At 38.6% G+C, this 16,689-nt stretch overlaps 1 protein-coding gene across 1 annotated transcript in view; it reads right to left on the bottom strand.

Annotated features, from left to right (window-relative positions):
- Positions 1-1,351: 1,351 nt before the first annotated feature.
- LOC116912713 (cytochrome c oxidase subunit 7B2, mitochondrial) overlaps positions 1,352-16,689 on the bottom strand; it is a 68,181-nt gene continuing 52,843 nt past the window's right edge. Inside the window, exon 2 of the mRNA XM_032916840.1 lies at positions 1,352-1,760. Within this exon, the coding sequence (XP_032772731.1) occupies positions 1,466-1,708 (243 nt within the window). The 5' untranslated portion in view covers positions 1,709-1,760 and the 3' untranslated portion in view covers positions 1,352-1,465. The remainder of the gene's footprint in view (positions 1,761-16,689) is intronic.

Genomic DNA, 16,689 nt, shown 5'->3' on the forward strand with positions numbered 1-16,689 from the left:
TTATAAAATTAGCAGGCCCCTTTCTCAAAAGGGAGGTATTTCATCAATGAGATGCTTTGGTAACTAATAACTAGCTCGTAATCACATTTCTTACATCAAATATTTTTACGACGCCACATACTGCGTGTCAACTTGGAATGAGAGTATGGTACAGAGATCGACATCTTTACTGACAGTTGTGTAACTGCCATTTGCAGAATTAATTCTGTTGAATAACACCATCTCACAATGCTAAGAAATGTTTTCCTGTGAATCTGGTATATTTTAAACAAGGAATAAATTCATAGCACTATATAACCACAGCTGGGATTTATAGGCTTCAAAATCAAGAATTGAATTTAGGAATAGTTTCTCTCACTATTATCTTTAGGGTTCTACTAGTGAGACTGTTTTCTGTCACTAAGACTTGCTTTATTGGTATACAAGTGAGACTTCTACCAGGAATTACAGCAGTGGAAGTAAACAATGCTACCCAGAAACAAACTGAGTGAATCTGCACTAGATGCTTACTCCTGACCTGAGATGAATGGACACTTTCGGAATACTTTGTAGAAATATGAGCTCCTGGACAAAAAAAGCTCCTACCTCCCTGTTCTCCATCATCTCATTCCTGATTGACAGAAAATAAAAGTTTGCGAATGCCTTATGGGAAGACGTTTCAGAATAATTAGTAAAATCAAACAGACATGTAAATGGTCTCCAGTTATCTAATTACAATCCTCAGTGGAAATCAAATTCCTATTTTTAAATTTTTCAAGTGAATGTGGGCTAGGATTACACATAGTACTTATTTAGTCACCATTTCAACATCACTGACATCCTAACCTACACCAACTCCTGTTCTGAATGCGAATTCACAAAAATCACCCCAAGCCTATGATCTTACAGATTTCCCAAGGCAATAACAAACAGAAAAGTAAAAGATTCCAGAAAGTCAGGGGAAGGCCAGGGCGGTAAAGTGGGGGTGGGTAGGCGGGAGGGGGAGCATCCTCACAGAAGCAGAGGGAGAGGGAAAGGGGATAATATTTGAAATGTAAATACAGAAAATATCCAATAAAAAAATAAAAAACAGAAAAAAAAGAAAGTACAGTTGGTACACACCAGCCTGGGAAAGAGAAAGGGTGGGTTAAAACTGGTCAGCTGCTGACAAATATGCATTGGACACAACTCAATACCTGTCTAAGGCACCTATGTATGGATGCTTATTGATGGCAGCTACACAGACTATGTCACTAAGTCAGAAGAACTCTTAAAACCCTACATTCACATTCACGGATGATACCCACACCTGGCCATCTCTATCTATGGGTAGCGCATTACTTTCGGGAACTCAATGACAGCTTTCAACAACTTGTTAGCACTTCTGAATCAATTTTATTTCTTTTACTATGCTGATTTCACTGAACAGAAGAACATGTCCGTGACAAGTTAGGTTTGAGACAATTCTGTTAATGTTTTGAGAAAGTTACTCATTCCACTCTTTGGGGGTGACTCTGCCCACAGGAGACAGGTTCCACTCCACCCCCATCTGGGTCATAAAAATTATATATGCACCTAGACAGAAAGCGGCCCCACTGCACAGCATCATATTGCCATATGTGTCATGAAAATTTGATGAGGGCTTTGAGTGTTTCTGTCTTCCCACAACTTTCGGAATGCTTTGAATCTTGAGATGGTTTAGTGCACATCTGGCCAATGGAAGCATCATGGCATATGATAGGAGTACTATTGATTGAAGCAGTGGGTCTGTTTTCAGAGATCTAGAAAAAAACATAACATAACATAACATAACATAACATAACATAACATAACATAACATAACATGGCATAGCACAGCGCAGTATAACATAATGCAACATGGGCAATGACTTCATCTGATCTATATTCAGTTCATCCCTTACTTCAGAGTTTCATCTGGACCCCTAGATCTCCTGGAGCAGTAGTCAAGGATTATGATAGTTCATTTTGTTTGGTCGTGTGTGTGTGTGTGTGTGTGTGTAGGCCAAAATTCCAGTGTGGTCTTCCACCTTTTTCCAGTTAAGCTTTTGAGATAACGGTCTCTCACTATACCTCCTTAATGTTTCATGTAAACTGTCTGGCTAAGAACCTGTCTGCCATCTTTGTCTCCCACTGATGGAAATAGATATGTGCAAGCCACACTGAGCATTTATACAGATGTTAAGGATCTGAACTCAGGATTTCATGCTCTTGCAGTATACCCAATATACCCAATAACTGTCCAATCACAGGAATGCGATGCTGACATCATGAGTCTGGATTCTAATTTCAGCTAACTCGCTGGTTGGCCAAACATTTACACAGTTTCTGAAATCCCTTTGTTTCATCTTCACTATCAAGCTGATATCAGCATTGTGAAGAGTGCATGTGATAACACAAAAGAACAACAAATCAAATCATGCAAGGTTTCTTCATCGATAGTCTATGATTATCGACATGCCCAAGACAGACACACAGGATCATTTACCACACATTCAAAACCTACTAAATTCTACCTCTGACAGAGTTAAAAGACAATCACAACATGCACTCTTCTTAGTTTCTGTTAAGCTTCCTGTTACAGTGATGAGAAATGTAACTACTGCAACTGCCATCTTCTCATTCCTCCTTCCTGCTGGTATCAGTAACATCTACCTTGTACATGTTTTGATGTATAAAGTGTATGTTAAAACTAAAATTCATTGATTAGCAGTATTTTCCACATTGCTAAATTCCACTTGAGAATTCTACAGTGAATTCTGTGTGAGCCTGCATCCTTATTTCATTATCCAAACAACTAGAATATCTGGATTCTGATGGCAAGTTTGGAAATATTCAAAAGTAAAGGCACAAAACGATTAATTTCCCTGGGAAATAAGAACAGAGTAAAGATCTGCCACCGTTGCAGCAATTAAATAAAATAAATATGTTCTGAATAAATATACCTAAACAAGATGTAAATAAATAAAGATAAAAAGAAAAGATTGGATATAAAATTCATATAGTAAAGTATAGGCTAAGTTCTGGGAAAAGGATAACCACTACTGTAATACAACCTAATTCTAGGAGAAAAATATATTGATTTGAAATTTCACTGGAACAAATAGTAATTTAAAATCACTAAAGGCCATAAAGGTAAGTCAAATAATAATAAAGAAAATTAACATTTATTTAGCCAGACAAATAGGAAAGGTAGTTCATTTTTAAATAAAAACAAACGATGGGACAGGATCTGAGTACAAGTTCTCTATTTTTAAGTTCAAGGCGTTTTCCGAGTCTACTAGACATTCTTAAGGTATAGTTAACAATGAATACTGAAAATTAACCAAACAAATGAAAGCTGCCAACTGACCAATCAACCAAATGAACAGACCAATAACCAAAGATAACTTCCACTGAAACCAAAGATAACCTCCACTGAAACCAAAGAGAACCTCCAGTGAAACCAAAGAGAACCTCCACTGAAAATGTCCCCTGTATTTCAGGGTGTTTTCAGCTGCTGACCTGTGAGTCCATCTCTCTACTCAGAGCAAGCAGCACTACAGCTGCTCTTAGCTTATGGCCAGAGAGAGTGGTACAGCCATGTCTGAGGAAGAGAACGACACAGTTGGAAATTCAGATAAGAAAGCAATCTGGGCCCTAGGAATAGTTCTAAATGAGATGAATTCCAGTCTTCAAGAATTATTAAGAAATAGCAAAGGTCACACAAAACCCAGGGAGAAGCACAATACAGCTGAAGCCACACAAGTTCATGTTCAGCGGTCTAGAAAAACAGGAAGACAAATCAATCAAGTGACATCACTAGTAGTCACATAATCAATTTAGCCCAATAGAAGAAAGAACACTGTGCAGACTTCTCACTTCTCTTGTGGAATGTGGACTCGATACTCCAGTAGTTTCTACTGCTCTGCTCAGAAAGAAGTTTTAGATTCCTAGTCCTTGCTACTGAGGATTTTCATTCTGTATCCTAACTTTGGTGAAAATGTAAAATATAGGACGTAACGTAAGATGTGGATAAAGTTGCTTCTTTGTTTACATTTTAACTGTATTAGTATCTAAACTAATTTGTCTAAGTTGATGAAAAAGTGTATTCGGAGGCTGATGAGATGGTGAGGAGGGTAAAACCTCTTGCTTTTTGAGCAGAACCCATTTGGTCCCAGCATCACATGGGGCTGACAGCAGTCTGTCAACTCCAGCTGCACAGCATCTGTTGCCATCCTCTGGCCTTAGCAGGTGCTGCATTCATGAGATACAGTTACATATGTATGCAGGCTGATCACCACATACATAACATAAAATAATACATAAATTCTTTTAAAAAGAATGTGTGCTATTTTATATTTTAACAATGTGTTCATATAAAACCAAAAAGAAAAAAAATCGGGAAATTGGGTTACACTGAAACTTACTAGAGTAATTACAGATGTTATGAAATATGGTGTGGTGAGGGGGTACCTGGAGGACTCAGGCCAAGCTGTTCCCCTGAGAACTCCTGAGAAATCTGCTTTGAACAGATATGGTATAAAGGGGGCTTATGTAGGGGGTGGAGAAATAGTATAGGCAGACGGACTGGAGCAGAGTGATGAAGGCAGAGAGGGTAACAAAGAAGGACAGAAAAGAGGCCAGAAAGAGACCAGCGAAGAACATGTAGGAAGAGAGAGAAGGGGGGAGTGGAGGGAGGGAGAGAGGGAGGGAAGGAGAGGGAGAGCGCAAGCGAGCTGGGGTGACAAGCAGTCCTTTTAAATCCTGTCCATGCCTTGCTTTAGCAGGTAATGGTATCAGATGATGACATAAGCAATCGCTATGTCTCCTGGGAGGCTCTGCCAGTCTTACGGATACAGATGAGGATACTTACAACCAACCACCAGACTGAGCATGGACCCAATGGAGGAGAACAGCATTATCAACCAACCAGACCCTTAGAGCTCCCAGGGACTAAACCACCAACCAAAGAGTACACATGGAGGAGCCCATGACTCCAGCCGCATATGTAGCAGAGAATGGCCTTGTTGTGCATCAATGGGAGGAGAGGCCCTTGGTCCTGGGAAGGCTCAATGCCCAAGTGTAAGGGAATGTCAGGGTGGAGAGTCCAGAGTGGGTGGGTGGGAGTGGGGGCATCTTCATAGAAGCAATGGGAAGGGAGGTGGGAGAGGGGAAACCAGGAAAGGGAATAACATTTGAAATGTAAATACATAAAATATCCAATAAGAAAAAAAGAATCACATCATTTAGCACAAATGTTAACTTAAGTTCTAAGAAAATGCATTCCTCTATGTCCTACCATGGAACGCAAACTCACGAGGAGTGGATCTCACTGTTATGCAGTACAACTTCAGCCACTCATCTTAAATCTATCCAGTTTCTGCTCTCAACAAAACACAAAGAAAATAATATTGAATTTATTTTACTGTCCCAAGAGTGCCAAATTCAAAGAATCCCTGGAATTATTGTTATAAAAATGGAGATTCCTGTGCCCCACATCAAATACAAGAGCATATCTGGGGACCTGCCTAGGAATCTGGATTTCTGAAATAAGTTATCCACAAGTTGTACCATGTTTCTGGAGCACAGAGTAAGATCACCTATACAGTGCCATCCAGCTCTAAGTGCTCTTGAACTTCCCCAGGAAAAAATCATTTAAGAAGAGTGCTGTGGACACTGAGTCCACACTGATGAGTTGGAAAACAGTTGGCAGCATTTAAGGACATTAAGGACATTAAGGACATTAAGAGAACTTCCAGTGCTGCTTGCTGGTATTCGGCCGTTTAATAAATGGTATATTTCAAGGCTGAGCTCTTGGACCACTTTATTCAACTGTAGCACCTTTGTTTCTACCTGCTTTTTACTCCTAGTAATTTTTTTTTACATTTTCAGAATATAAATGCAAAATAAGAAATAATAAAAAGGCAATTTTCTTGAAGTGAATAAGCACATAACTTGTGGTGTCTTTAGTTCATTTCTATGTGTGTCAGAGGACTCAAGGAGGGATCAAGTGAACATCTGCAGAGTCTCCCATCATTACTACTTAAGCTTTCAGGCTTCCCATAAAAAGAAATATGGAAGCCATGAAAAAAGGACAGGTACTGGTGCAAATGTTCAACAATGGCTGTGTTTTATAAAGTAATGGCATCATATCCCAATTCACTGAATTGATGCATTTGCTTAAGGCTAAAGTTTATGACAATTTCTTAAGTCTAAAATGTTACATAAATGAATGGAAATAAAGGGAAAGGCAGATTATCAGCACACTGAATTACGATGCCAGGAGGAAGGGAGCACCGAGTGCACAAAGAACTTTAGACTTGGAAAAGCTGCCTGATGGTGAGAATTTGAGATATGCATACTCTGATTGTTTTCTGCCCACCCTCCTTTTGATAGTGAGTGTCAACCAGGTCCAGTACTGCCTCAAAGGCCATATTCTTGTTTGTTTTTCTGATAAAATCTTTAAAAGATTCTAAACGGGTGATCCTGTTCTAAGTAATAGAAGCCATTTGTGGAGCATAAAATTTCCAGTAAGACACATCAAGGACATGAATACACAGTGTGTCAAACACAGCTCTGAAATGTGCTAGTCCTGTGGTGCAGCCTCCACGCTTCTCCAGCTAGTCTTCAGTTTTGTACAGCAAGGTCAGAATCCTTCCTCACACACAGCTGGAAATGACAGTCATCTCAGGAGCTGCTTTAAATTAGGGAAACTCTCAAGACTTCAGCACCTAGATGGAAGGCGGGGTAATCACACCTAGTTTTAACTATGTTCTAGGTACTGGAATGCTTAGTCTAACTCCAGACTCATTAATTGACATTGATTGCACTCCAAGAGGACCCTCATTTGAGCATGCTCCATACCATACACCTAGCACTACTTCTTTTAGATACTGGTAAGAGCTACTTGCAAATAAGACTGTACGGTCATCTACACATTTGGGGAAATATGAAAGCAACAGACTACTTGAAAAACTTCTGTGGTACTTAACATACTGTAATGACTCCTAACAAGGATAGCATGTGTCATTTTCTAAACTTAGCTAAGGATGCCATGATTTTCCTGCCTGGAGCATATCTATATTAAGATTTTCCAGAATAGCTTAGGGGAACACCAAGAGACAGCTCTACCCTCCAATCCGATTACATCACAGTATACTCTCCAATGGGTTAATGGTTCCAGAAGGTACCCAAAGGGAGAGGTAGTATGATAATCCCCCAAAGTCCTTATATCCACAGTAGACAACACACATGGTCATCATATGACTGAACATAGTGAAGTTTCAGTACTTGTATACATGTTCTTCTTGCCTCCACACCTTCTTTTATCCATTAAATATCTTACAAATACACCAATATCGCGACTCTTTAGAGACTGATGAAGCTGTATTAATAAATAACCTAGTTGGAATGAGAATGTAAAACTCATTTCTGCCTAATGTCAGTGATATCCATAGCTAAAAGTGAGCGTTAATACATGTAACTTTGAGGTAGCCTCTCATTAACTGATTTCCCCCTGTAGACCCTTCAGGAGAAACAACACAGCAGATTGAAATCATGGAACAGAATAATCCCTTTTGTGAACTAATACTTTTGTTCAAGTTTGTATTTTAAAGTCCCAAGGGAAGGATGCTAAAGAAGAAAGTCTTAAGAATCTACGGACCTGAAAAGTATGAAACAAAAATGCAGAACACAGACTCTTATCTTAAAATAATAAAAGTTCCTATAGAAATTTTTAGTTTGAGTAAGATTACCAGGTTTCACTTTCCTTTTCATTAATTCAACAGAGGTCAAAGAGGGTTAGACTAACATTACTTTTTGTATAGAAAGAAAGAGTGCTATGTAAATAGGTCATAGGTTTTGCATAAACAAAATGTTATGCAGCTTAAACCACTTGTTCCTTACAGAATAGATGAAATCTATTTTGGGATGTTTGGGTCATTCAGACGGTCAGATTGGAAATATCTGGAGACTAATTTGCCCTTTGTTATATTTTTTGAGGGGAGTAGGTCACTGAGTAATCACAGCTGAATGAAATAAAGTCACTGAGAACGAAGTGCACAAATGAGGTTGGATATTATATAGACCTATGTCTTTCCTGCTTTTGCTTTTTTTTTCTGTTTGTTTTTAGATATGGTCTCACCATGTAGCCTAATCTAACTTCAAAGTCATGACCTTCACATTCCTGCTATCACACTTGGCTCTGGTTTGACATTTTCCATGACAGAGCAGCAGAGACCTTAACATCCACACCTGAGAATGGAGAACAACAACGTAAATGGAGAACAAGCGAGACACAACACACCCTGTGCTGCTCTCAAGCAATACACAGAATGAATGGAAGATGAGAGAAATTTTAAGAATTAAGGATAATAATCTCTGAAGCAGGAGGAATGGATATTCAATGCCATACCCCAAATAAGCAATTATGTATGTAATACACCTATAGGTATATAAAAGTATAAAACAAAGAAGTTTACTGGTTAGGTAACAATGATTGATAAGTGGACTGGTTCTCCTATCTGTAATGCTCTATTTCTAAAGTTTCAAGTACATATCTTTAATCATTCCAGGGACAGGTTATGTTAGTAGGCAATAATGATTATAAAAACTGAAGACATGCACACTCCCTTTTTGTACATTTAAATTTCTATACATGCATGCATGTGTGTGCAAGAGTTTGCATGTGGTTTATAAGCATGGGTGTGTACAGATAACACGTCTATAGCACAGACACCTAAAGACAAACGTCTGGTGCTGTCTTTATTACTTTCCCCTCCATTTCCTTCAGATAAGGTCCCTCACTGAATCTGGAGTCAGCCTGGTGGGCAGCAAGCCCCAGCAATCTCCTGCCCCCACCTCCTACAGAGTTATGGGTATATCCCTCGGCCAGATCTGGCTTTTTCTGTGACTCATTTCCCAGCCAAGTGCTTTACCTGTTAGGCCATCTCCCTAGTCCTTAGCTACCACAATGTCTCCTGCAAGGGCACCTGTCTAGAACTGAAAGTTTCTCTTCAAGGACTCACTGCAGGAAAAGTACTAAATCCCCTAGCTGCCTAGCACTGTGCTTAAACATCAAAGTGAGCTCCTGTCCCATAACAGAAACCTTTACAGAAACAAGAAATATTACCCAAAAGGAATAAATGGCAAACAATAATCAGGCTTCAGGCTAATAATAATAAAATAGAAGCAAAAAAAAAAAACTAAAAAGAATCAGTGAATCGGTTCATTCTCTGAGGAAAAAAACAGGAAAATTGAGAAACCTATATATAAGTTAGTAAGATTAGAAATGAAAAGTCATACAGTAGAAGAGACACTGGAAAAATTCAGAGACTCATAAGAACATACTTTAAAAATCTGTATTTCACCCATCTAAAAACCAAAAAGAAATAGATGAACTTCATAGTACATAAGACCTATCAAAGATAAATCAAGTGAAATAAGCAATTTAAACATACTCATAACCCTAGTGAAACATAAGCAGTGATTAAAAATCTCTACACCAAAAAATAAAAATAAAAGAATAAAAAATAAATGAAAGCAAGCCAAGGATCAGAAGATTCAGTACAGAAACACACCAGACTGTTAATGAAAAATAGTGTCAATTCTCCAAAAACCAGGCCTGAAGGAAACAAGAGAAACAGAAAGAACATTTCTTAATTCCTTTAATGAAGTCACTATTACTCTGATAACCAAAGGGTAAGATGTAGCCTATAGATTATGAACATAAACACAAAAATTCAAATGGCTCAGAAACCCCAAAAAGAAATGTTCAACAACCTTAGCCATCAAGACAATGAAAATTGAAACTACTTTGATATTTTATCTAACTATAGGACAGATGGGAGAGATGGCCAAGGTCAATAGTAATAAGAAAAAAATAACAGCATATGCTAAGTTAATGCTAGATAAAGGAAAGGCTTATTCATTGCTGTGGGTATACACACTGCTATTGCTGCCATGAAAAACAGTGCGGAAGCTCCACCAAATTTGAAAATTGATCTGTCATCTATATCATTCTTGTATAAATTCTCAAAGGACTCTAAATCTTACAGCAACTTGATCATGAGTGTCCATTGCTGCTCTACTCAAAATAGCCAGAAATTGGGAAAGGTCTGGATTCCATCAAGTAATAAATGGATAATGAAAATGTCAGCAATTTACACAACGTAATATTATTCAGCTGTTAAGAAAAAATGAAATTATGCACTTTCAATTAATGAAGAGCTAGAAACAATTATCCTGAGTGAGGTAACCCATACTCCCAAAAGACAAATAATGCATGTTTTCTCATATAGGCAATGTTAGCTTTTAAGTTTCAGATGTGTGTTTCAATCTTGACAGTGAAGTTAGGTAGCAATAGCTAGTAAAGTAGAGTGTGAGAGGGGGTTATCTTCAAGGAAAAAGTAAAATATAGTGTCACAAAGAGATGAAAAGAAATTAGAAGGATTAACTAAGAATTGGGGTTGGGGGGTCAGTGTAAAGGACAGGAAAAGAGGATGGAAAGCCTTTTACTAAAGGCTTTTGTAAACCTGAATGGAAACCTACTACTGGACAAACGCCCTAAAGTAGATACATATTTGACAAAGATTTTAAAATGGAGTCAGCGTATAATGGGAAAGACGATGTCCCAATGACACATCTTATAGCACCAAAACTTCTAATGCTAGGAATAGGTTACAATTTCTTGAATTGTTGGCCAAAGAGCACCATAGAGCTCCCTTTCAACATTATAAAAAACTGTCAATGCTATTGGTTATTCTCCATAATATGATGGTAAGGGACTCTGCCTCTGCCCATATAGTTTGAACAATTTAAGTTCAGACATCTTGACATTTCAATTCTTTTACATTCTCAATGCATTATTAGATTCTTTAAATTCTGCGTCTTTACAGAAGTACAATTCCTTATATCTGTTGGTATGCCAGCCAAATTTTCTTCAGTTATTCTCTTTGACTGCCCTATAGTAACTCTCCAGTGTCTACCTCCAGGTCTCTTCAACTACTGGTTGCGAAGCGATCTTCTGAAAGCACAAGTAAAACTGAACCATGGGCTGGAGAGATGGCTCAGTGGTTAAGAGCACCGACTGTTCTTCCGAAGGTCCTGAGTTCAAATCCCAGCCATCACATGGTGGCTTACAACCATCTGTAATGAGATCTGATGCCTTCTTCTGGTGTGTCTGAAGATAGCTACAGTGTATATAATAAATAAGTAAACCTTAAAAAAAACTGAACTACAACAGAGGAGTTCCAGATACACTATGTTTGATAGTTCATAAGTCCTTATGTTAATAGTGTAGTACACAGGTGAATACATCTATTTACCAAGTGCCTAGCTCAACTGTTATCAGAGGCTTCTTCTAGCAGCTGATGGGAGTAGGTACAGGAAACATTAGGCAAAGAATTAGCCCAAAATGGAGACCTCCTTGGACTCAGGGAAACCTTCAGAAAAGGGAAAGTAAGAACTGCAGAAGCCAGAGCAGACAAGGACACCAGAACATAGCCCATGGAATCAACTAAGCAGAGCTCCGAGGGGCTCACGGAGACTGAAGAGCAAGCATGGAGCTGCAGGGCTCTGCATCAGGGCCTATGCATACAATGCCACTGTCCTTAGCTGGTGTTTGTGAAACCTCTAGCAGTGGGAGTGTCTCTCTTTTGCTTGCTCTCAGGACACCCCCTCCCCTTTCCCTACTGGGTTACCTTGATGAGACTGATATGAGGGTTTGTAGCTACTCTTACTGTATCTTGTTAAGGCATATTTGATTGATATCCCTGAGAGGTAGGGAAGGGAAACAGAGGAGTAGATCTGGGAGAGAGAAAAAAGTGTCAGGAGAGAGCCTGAGAGGAATGGAGGAAGGGAAAACTGCTATCTGGATATACTGTATGAGAGAAAAACAACAAAAAAAAAGAGAAAAAAAAGGGAAAGAAATTAATAACATGTATTCATTCCTAATGAATTCCTAATTCAGAATTAGGAATGGCTACAGCTGTAAGTACAATACAATTATGCAATTTCTAAGCAGAAGGCCCAACATATAGTAGTCCTAAGGTAGAAATTTAACAACAGTCTGTGTGACTGGGCTGCTATGAGCTAGAGAGGAGCCTTTTTAACTATCCAGTCACTTGTGCTCTCTGCAAATGAAAGCAAGGAAACTTGGAGAGCAGAGGAGTTGTTTACACAGTAAGCTAAATGCTCTCCTAGCAGTGCCTCAGCTCTTCCTTAATCAGAGCATTTTTAAGTAAGTAGAAAACCTTTTAGTGTTCCTATGCCTGTAAAAGCCAGGCCTCCTTGAAAAATAATCCCTGTTCTCTCTGTACAACCTGCTTGTCAGCAAAACCAATAGCGGGGGTCCACATAAATGTAGCATCTCAAGTGCAATATAGTTTCCTGCTGTGTTCTTGCAGCCAAGGTATCCATTAGAGAGCTGGCACAGCTTCCCAGTGCACATTAGAAATGGCCTTCCTAAACCCAGTCTTCTTCCTTCCTTGTACAGATTATATTGCTTTAATTGATCAATCATTCCTACTGTGCTCTGCTGGTCCCAGGGCAACTGGAAGAGATGGACTGCTGCTATGTTTGTTATGGCAGTCTCTCTTGATGAGGACGCACAACACAGATTAAGGCTGAAAATGCATTTCCCAAGTTATTTGGATCCTTTTACTATTTTTTGCCTGAAGTGTGAATGTTTGAACTCAATACCCCAATCTGTCTGAAACTCAAAGGTTCACTGCTTTGCTCTAGGGAACTACAGATCACTGCTGACCAACATGATGAATTGCTTTGTGTTATGCCCTTCTTGGACCTTAGAAAGTACTGCAGATTAAAACCAAGAGAGCCCAGGAGAAATCAGAAAGTCCAATAACAGGTCAGACGTTGTTGAGTTTAGTGAATTATAAAAGCCATCAGCGTTGCTCTACCCATAAAATCGCCTCACTAATTTCTATCGTAATGTTCAATGTAACCTACTGCCTTTTTAATTTTAATGATGTGGCCAGACAGCATATAACATTATGGATGGTATGATCCTGAGCACAAGACCTGGAAAATTCCAGTCAAAGTTCTGTAGCCTAAATAAATACATGACCTTGCCATATTTTCTTCATGCATACAATAACAGTGTTGTCTACTGTAGTATGAAAACATGAAAGACTTAATAAGAAAATGTATAGGTAACAGTAAGACGTACTACCCAGAGAGAGAACAAAGGGGTTCCCTAGCGATCTGATGTCATAAACCACAATTGAATTGGTAAAGCTTATCCTATTTTTATTTTTAGTAATCAATTTAATGAGAAGAAAGACTTTATCTCATACCAGGATGCTCAAGTTCTCAATGCATGCTTGATGAGAGAATAAATGATATAGTTAAGTCAACACTGTCAAGGTCAGCTGGACTGTAAATAAGTGAAAAGTATATGGGCTTATATGAACACTATGCCAGTGAGTCTGAACTGAATAGGATGAAATGAATTAAACCTTTAATGGAAAGTTCCAAATCCAAAGTCATAGAGAAAGCTTTAATTAAACTCTGGTGGGCTCAATACAAAACAAAAGTCATAAATATAGATAAGAAAGCTTTAGGGAGGCCAGAAAGGTTTTGAAGGAAATAATAAAAAATCAAACAATGATAATAAAATGCATTATTTACAGGTATGAGATTATCAAAGAACAAAATTAATAAACCAAAACATAGGCTAATATCCCTGATGAACATAAAAGGAAATATCAAAATAATCAAAATAATAGCAACTAAGTTTGCCAGTGTTAACAGGTTTATGTACCACGATCAAGGGAGCATAAAAGCAAATATAACTTAACAGATGCAAATTGATATATATATACAATATATATTGCAACATCATTCATGTATATATCATTGCATCACTCACACACATATCACTCACACATACCTACCTATCTGTCTGTCTGTATGTATGTATATATAGCATCACACTAAAAGTGAAGTCTTAGAATCCTATGATAATCATATAAATACACAAAAACTATCTGACAAAATTCAACATCCTGTTGCAATAAAACTTTTGGATAAAGTTAGGCATAGGACAACTTCTGTTGATCAACAAAATAAAGGTCACATAAGAGTAAATCCATGGAGAGCTATTCAGCGATGAAGAAAGAGGTCTAAGTCTTTCCCTAAGACTATGATGAAGAAAAGGTTCCAACAATTCCAATCATACAGTGAACTTAGAAACTGAAAGCTAAAGACAGAAAAATTAGGCATCATAAACAAACATATACTGATCCAAAAGAAAGAAATACATCTTTTGGTTTCAGAATAGCATGATTTTATTATATACAGAAGACCCTGAAGACTCTACCCCAAAATTTGTGGAAATAATATATATTCAGTGAAGTTGCAAGATACAAAATCAATTTTTTCCTCCATCTTTATTAACTTGGGTATTTCTTATTTACATTTCAATTGTTATTTCCTTTCCCAGTTTCCAGGCCAACATCCCCCTAACCCCTCTCCCTCCCCTTCTATATGGGTGTTCCCCTCCCTATCCTCCCCCCATTACCACCCTCCCTCCAACAATCACGTTCACTGGGGGTTCAGTCTTGGCAGGACCAAGGGCTTCCCCTTCCACTGGTGCTCTTACTAGGCTATTCATTGCTACCTATGAGGTTGGAGCCCAGGGTCAGTCCATGTATAGTCTTTGGGAGTGGCTTAGTCCTGGGAAGCTCTGGTTGGTTGGCATTGTTGTTCATATGGGGTCTCGAGCCCCTTCAAGCTCTTCAGTCCTTTCTCAGATTCTTTCAATGGGGTCCCATTCTCAGTTCAGTGGTTTGCTGCTGGCATTCGCCTATGTATTTGCTATATTCTGGCTGTGTCTCTCAGGGGAGGTTCAAAATCAATTTATAAAGGATGACTGGTTGTTTTTACATAAAGTAAAAATGAACTTCCAAGAAAAGCTATTTAAATATACCATCATTTATAATAGTATCAAATTTTAAAAAACACTTGGTAATATATTTAAACAAGTAGATGAAAGATCTGTATAATAGATCTGTATAATATAATCTATAAAGCACAAATGAAAGTAATGAACACATGTAAATCTGCATTTATGGAGAATCAGGAAAATTGTTAAGATACATGCTGTCTACTTTGAAGTAATAAATATTGCCAATGCTAAGCTTCAAAGTGCATGTTGTATAGCAACAGAAATTAGTAAGGAAATTTACATAAAACTGAAAACTGATCCAGGACTTCCACATCTGTCTTGAATAAGAATTAAGTTGGAGTCACTACTTCACTTGATGCTGAGTGCACCATAAAATTTTACAGATTGAAATGGTATAGAATTGACATAAAACATATTAGTCTTAAAATAGATTAGTAGAGCACAAAAGAGAACCCATAAATCTACCAATTGATAGCAAATACCTTTACCAAAAATCAAAAGAAAACAAGGCAAGCATGTTGGTGTAAACCTTTAATCCCAGCACTCAAGAGAGAGACAGGAATATCTGTCTGAGTTGAGATCATACTGGCCTAAACTTCTCCTAGAAAGCCAGGGGTACATAGAAAGACCTTGTTTTAAATAACAGCACAAAATGTAGAAAAGATATTATGCACAATAAATTATGCTAGGGAAATTATCTTATAGACAATAATGAAATAGGAGCTTTTCCTTAACTGATATAGAAGGTCAACTAAAATGCATTAAGGACTTAAATGTGACTTGAAACTATGGCAGTTCTAGAAAGATAGAAGTTCTAGTGAAAAGTTCTCAGGGAGAACTTCCCCTCGGGATGGAGGTCCTCTAACTCAATGACCAGACCGAGACCACCGGATGCAATTAGCAAGAGGATTTGGTTTATTGTCGGGATACACAGGCACAGACACCTGTGGGCGCTTCAGTCACTGGGGACTGGCGCCCCACGGAACCAGGATGGGCTTTTTATAGGATTCTGGGGAGCAGAAGCAAGCATACAGAAGCAGATGCATGGTTACAGGGATATAATTGGTGGATTCTAATGTGGCAAGGGTTCAGCCGGGGCAGTTTCTAGCTACCTTCCTGGAACATTTTGACTGACTCGGCCCCCCAAAGGTTTAGCCGGGGGCAAGTTCCTAGCTACCTTCCTGAAACATAAGATTGACTCTGGCCCCCCCCCACCAGGGTGTGGGACCTCTCCGGGCTTTTTCTCATTGTCAGGCGCTCAACCCCAGTCGTCCTGTTGCCATGTCTTCAACCATACACATCCTGCTTGGCAGCTGTGTACTCAGTGTTCTAACCTTTCTCTGAACCAGTCATCTTAAGTACAGCCTTGCAAAATGGCGTTACTGCTGCTAAGCTGGGGTCTTTCATTCCCCCATTTTCTTTTAGACTTGAGTAAAATCCTTTACTCAAATCGAATTCTAAGGAATCTCTTTCTGTTGTCTTATCCTCTGGTATTGTTGGGTGAGAACAAGCGTCTGAATGACTGAGAGTCTGTTCTTTATGAACTGCATCAATCTGTTTAGAATGCAGGGGCCCAAGAGGAGGATTAGGAGGAGAATGATTAAGGGTCCCATCAAGGTGGACACCAGGGGTAGCAAACCAAGGGATCTAAACCAGCTCTCTAACCATCCCTGATGGGCTTCTCTGTCTGCCTTTTGTCTAACCTTTCTCTAAGTTTATTCATGGAGTCTTTAATTACTCTTGAATNGCAGTTCTGAATTCTCTATAAGCCTTGTATTGCNANA

Source organism: Rattus rattus, chromosome 11 (assembly GCF_011064425.1).
Source record: "Rattus rattus isolate New Zealand chromosome 11, Rrattus_CSIRO_v1, whole genome shotgun sequence".
Taxonomy (NCBI): Eukaryota; Metazoa; Chordata; class Mammalia; order Rodentia; family Muridae; genus Rattus; species Rattus rattus.